The sequence below is a fragment of the Pundamilia nyererei genome, unplaced genomic scaffold, assembly GCF_000239375.1.
Source record: "Pundamilia nyererei isolate P.nyererei 1_Seehausen unplaced genomic scaffold, PunNye1.0 scaffold00120, whole genome shotgun sequence".
NCBI classification, from domain to species: Eukaryota; Metazoa; Chordata; class Actinopteri; order Cichliformes; family Cichlidae; genus Pundamilia; species Pundamilia nyererei.
The window spans coordinates 620,909-626,180 of NW_005187521.1; the positions used below are offsets into that span (position 1 = coordinate 620,909).

Sequence of the window (5,272 nt, forward strand, 5' to 3'; positions counted from 1 at the left end):
TGCTTTAATCATAATCACAGAATCTCACTTCTGCTAACAAACTCTGACAAAGCCAAGTAGATTATTTCGCTTGGGGATTAAGCCTTTCTAAGTATTTGGCTATCACAATCAGCATCCCACACTTAAGTTCTGACATGCTCTTAGGGACTCTTCGGTATTTAACAGACTAGAGCACTCAAACCATGGTATGTGCTAATTTTAAAGCCCTTAAACTGAACTTTTTGTTATTCGATATGGGCAAATATGCTATTAGTTAATTGCTTTAGCCTTCTCTGCATCCAAAATGTGCATTTAAAGTGTCATGGAGACATAGCTGTAACTGGTAGGAGAATGAAGCTTGAGTTAACGATGGAACAAATGTCGGGAAACAGAGAAAATTATTGAACGGAGAAGTTGGAAGATGTCAGATCGGTGAAGAAACGGGTTACTACTGTCTCTTTAAGGCATCTTGCTCAGGGGTGCCTAATCTACGCGACCTGGTGAGGAAAGGGAGAGCATCTCGAACTCATTCATACCCCCTTTGGTTTCCTCCCATACTCACTTAACTGCTCTCCATCCGCCCCAGTGTCCTCCGATCGCTCTGTATCGTCCTCATCATCCCCCGACGAGATGGCATCTGCACAGAGTAACCACGGTTACTGCCATCCTTTTTTGCACCCCACACACAGACACACACGTAGCAATTTCCATGTTACAACACTGCAACACAGTTTTAAAGGAATCAATAGCATGAGGGCATTTTTTTTTTTTATATATTAAATATGATTGTAAGTTACTGTTGTTATACAAGCGCACACACTATATATTGAGCTTCAGGCTGCTCATCCTTGACCACATCTACTCCATGGCCATTTCCTGGATCCACACCAAGCACAGACCAATCCTCTCTCTAAAGTTCACATCCTGACCTGTCCTAACCTTGCCTGATCCCTGACTCACCTGTGACATTGACTATGAAGCAGACTGTGTCTTTGCCCACGCTGGTGCAGGCGTACAGGCCCGAATCCTTGGGCGTGGTGTCACGGATCTGCAGCACCTCCTGCTCTATCAGCGTGCGGTTGTTGCTGCCCAGAGAGCTGCCATCTTTGGTCCAGGTGATGGTCCCCGTCCCTGGCAGAGGGCAGCTGAGCTTCAGCACTTCCCCCGGGTGCACTGAGCACACCGTGGGCTTAGAAATTTGGTATTTGTTCGACGCCTCTGCAGAGCAGATGTGGGGAGGAGTGGGGTAAGGTCGAAGGGGATCGGGGAAGGTGGGTGGGGGTAAAGGATGAGGAAGGAAGAGGGTGCACAAGGAGGAGGAGGAAAGAGAGGTGGGAGAGGAAGAAACAAGCAATTTAAGAAAGAAATAAAAAACACCAAAAAAACCCAACGGATGCATTTAAATCAACTTATGCAGGAGGAGCAATACAGAAAAGAGGAGGCCCACGTTTCAAACCGCCACACCAACACATCTTTACAAACTCCCAGTCATTTAAAATGAGACCCTTGGAAACCTAGATCCGTTGAAGTGTGCAGACGATTGGCTGTTATAGATTCAGTGCATGCAGTTATGGCCATAGCTGTGTGTGTAAAGGAGAAAGGAATAAAAACAAAACCAAAGAAAACAATCCAAGCTTTGCGAACAGTTGTGAAATGGACATCTTTGTGGTGAAACACCCCTCCCCAGCCATCCATCTGTTTCAGTGCAGATACCAAGCAGTGTGTGTAGGTGAGTAGGAGCAGTGCAGAAACATTTCTGCAGCGTTTAAAAAAAAAAAAAGAAAAGAAAAAGAAAAAAGGGAAGGTAATACAACTCCAGAATGTCTGCCCATCAGAAAGGAAAGCAGCCAGAAAGGTCTAAGACGGAAGTAGTTGACAGGCAGGGGAAGTGGGAGGGGGGAGGCGGGGATGGGATCGGACGGGTTTTTTTGTTTTTTTTTTCCTGTCTTGGCATTTCTCTGGTACTGACTGTGCACCTAAGCTACGAAAAACCTTGAGCTGGCGGCAGCCTGACTCTTCTGTTTTCCATCTCTCTTGTCGTCGTTCTCTTTCACAACATGGCCATGGAGGATCTACAGCTCTGCCAGATCTACAGCCTCAGCTCCTGCCGGCCAAGGCAGAGAGCAAGAAACTCAGCGCTCTACTCCAAAGTGCATAGAACTCTTCATTTCTGGGAGAAAAATCAAGCCTGCCTGCGAGTGCGTGTGCACACACTGTGTTCTCAGACTCGTACATCTGCACTGACGGAGCAAGATGAACGTCCGACATGTTTAAAAAAAAAAAAAAAAAATAGAGAGAATTCTGAATTTCCATAGCTGAGACTGCACTTCTACATCAGGATCATCATGGATTACATATCCACACACACTGAGACAGTGAGGAAACGCTGAGCAAACTAGGAAAAAACCTAAGCTGGGTTCTGCCGTATATGCTCAAGTCAATTCCAGTCACCCCGGGCACGTTGCAAACTTCACACACACATTCATGCACACGTGTATGTGTTCACTCAGCTCGATTGCAGACTGATCTTAGTCAGTGTTGTTCTCTATAATGCAGATGTTCACAAGTTTACGTCTTCAGTGGGAACAAGGTGAAAAATGAGAGGGATTAAAAAGATTCGAGGGAGGAAAGTCGCAACAATGGAAAAGCGTACAAAAAAAGCCAGCGATGGTGGTATATGCAGAGCGTTTAGCTGAAGTCCGATATGTGTAATTACAGAGGCAGCGGCACTCCCTGCCTTTCCTGTACCTCAATGCACCTTTTCACCGACACCCCACCCTCATTATACACCTCTGCGCTTCCTATGTTTGTGTCAAATGTAACGTAAACCTGCACACACACGTACAACAGGAAGGGAAAGTCATTCCGCCACAAGCCTGGAGTTGAGGCATGTGCGCAAACCTCTTGCCCCTAGGCACGTACGCACACAGGTACGGTTCCTGCATTGTCTTGTTTTTCCCTCTTAACGCCTTCAAACCGGAAGTGATTAAACCCCCCTTTGGCACCCAGGGCCGAGTGTGTGGTCTGATAAGAGGTGGAGCTCCTGTGCTGATTGATGGGAGCTGTCTCCGCTACCTTTTACAATGTGGTTTTCCACACTGGAGGCATTCAGTGTGATGTTATTACTGCTTGGAGGGGTTTTTTTTATATCACAGGGATAGTTCTGGAAATGAAGGAGCGATGGAAGAAGGGTACGCAAGTTTGGAAGGAAAAACAGGAAAAGGGAAGGGCAGGAATTTATCCATTTGGTGTGTGAGTGATTGAATTTGTCTTCATCATTTTCTTTTCTCTGCTGTGTCCATCTGTGCCCCTCCATCAGCTCCTCCTCCTCCTGCTGCTCTTTCACCTCTCCTTCCGCTTTGCCCTCTTCTTCCTCTGATTACACACATCCACACCCACCACGACCCTGCTGACCTAACCTCGACCCTTCCCAAACCTGTTGACACCTCCAGCATACCTGATTTTTCATGGGAACCTGTGTCATCTAACCCCATGTAAACACACACACACAATGCAGAAACTAACTTGTAGACAAACTAAGAAAATAAAGATACAGAACTGAATCTTAAACATGTTATCTAAATGCACAGCTCCGGTGAAACACTTACTCTCAAGCATGTGTACATGGACTCTTGTAGCCTCTTGTGTGTAAGAGCTGAAACACTTCACTGCAGATTTTCTCATCTCTGCAAAGTTTCATCCCCCTTCTGCACAACAGGAGGAGGCGGGAGCCTCTCTCTCTCTCACACATAGACACACACACACACACGTTTTTCTCAATTTCTTTCTAAAGCAGCTTTCTCCTCTTCCCACCCTCTCACAGTCCTATCACTTTCCTCTCTTCTCCTGGAGCACATTTCAAACTCCATCTCTCTCCCTCTCATGCACAGCCATTACAAGTGTCCATCAGGTGGAACAGATTCAGCCCCTCTTATCCCCGCTCCCTCTTCTCATCCTCAGTCGCACCATCTTTTGCTGGCAATAATTAAGTCTCACAATCAGAATATATGTGCATATGTGTGTGTGTGGCTAAATGCAGCAAGCAATCCTCACCAAAGTCCCTTTAATGTCTGCTTGCCCATCTGTCCGTCTATCAAGTTGGCATGAGCCCCACAGAAATGTTGGTAAAAGGCAAGAGCAACGTTTTTTCCTTTCTCTGATCTTAGGAATTGACTTCTTCAGAGAGGCACATTTGCCTCCAGGCCTATCTTCCCATCTCCTCCCTGCCTCATTCTGCAAAATGAGATCGAAGACTAAATGTAATGACTGCCATCTCAAAGGCGCACACTAAGCATGCATGGAGTCCAACACAGACACTCACATACACGTGCTCAAATCACATCATCTCCACCGCCCTTCTTATCCTTCCTCTTTTCTTTTTACCCCTCTCTACTTCCTCTGTAACCCCCTCACGTACTTAAATCCCAGGACTTTTCTCCCCCTTTTTTGTCTCTACCCCTTTTCTAATGTCTGTGTCCTTTCAGATTCAAATCCCTCCTCTGCTTTTTTTTATGACAAAGAAGCAGCTCCGTGAACTGGCTCCTGCAAGCATCCATGGCAACAGCCCCTCCAGTTCGCTCACCCCTTCACCCCCTCATCAAGGCCTTCCCTGAAACCCACACGACCCCTTTAGCCCTTTGGACACTATGTACAACAATCTTCTTAGGCTGAACATAGCAGTAGTGACCCTCAGGAAAATTGCATTAATCTTGAGATTATAACAAGTCAGATGAAGGACACGCTGAAGCCAACAGTAATGACGATCTAATGATAATCTGTCAGATCAGTAGACTATAAAAACACTCAACTTATGAAAGTTATTTTATGTTAAGAAAAACATATTGAGTGCTTAATTCTTAAAGCTGTACAACAAATCAATGTGCTGCTGCAGTGGCATGGACAAGTTTGAGTTGTTTTAGTTTTCTTTTTAATTTTGATCCCTTTGTATTGTTGATTTAAAAAAATTTTTTTTAATTGAGGTGGCAATTCTGGGGGGCTACTGAGGAGGGGTGGGGCTAATGGCAGAAAGAGTACAATATAAATGTATTGCATCACCCTAATCACATTAAATTTGCCTGTTGTTCCTTAACTCAATAATATCGTTATGGTTACCAATTAAGTGGTTAAGTAACCTTTTCAAAAATCTTCATAATGCGCAGATAACAACAAATGTGACCTCAGCTTGTGAGAGAAAGGACAAAAACAAATAACAATGTGATCTAGACCTTTTACACTTTTATGAGGCCACGGATCGATCATATATATATATATATATATATATATAACAAAAAAC

At 44.8% G+C, this 5,272-nt stretch overlaps 1 protein-coding gene across 6 annotated transcripts in view; it reads right to left on the reverse strand.

The window, feature by feature from the left end:
- Nucleotides 1-5,272, reverse strand: part of fgfr2 (fibroblast growth factor receptor 2) — a 37,033-nt gene that overhangs the window by 25,906 nt on the left and 5,855 nt on the right. For 5 of the 6 annotated variants that reach the window (XM_005742377.2, XM_005742376.2, XM_005742374.1 and 2 more), the window contains exons 3-4: nt 940-1,197; nt 542-616 (exon numbers count right to left, since the gene is read on the reverse strand). In XM_005742377.2, the coding sequence (XP_005742434.1) occupies nt 542-616; nt 940-1,197 (333 nt within the window). The remainder of the gene's footprint in view (nt 1-541; nt 617-939; nt 1,198-5,272) is intronic. The other variant, XM_005742378.1, reaches the window with a different exon arrangement.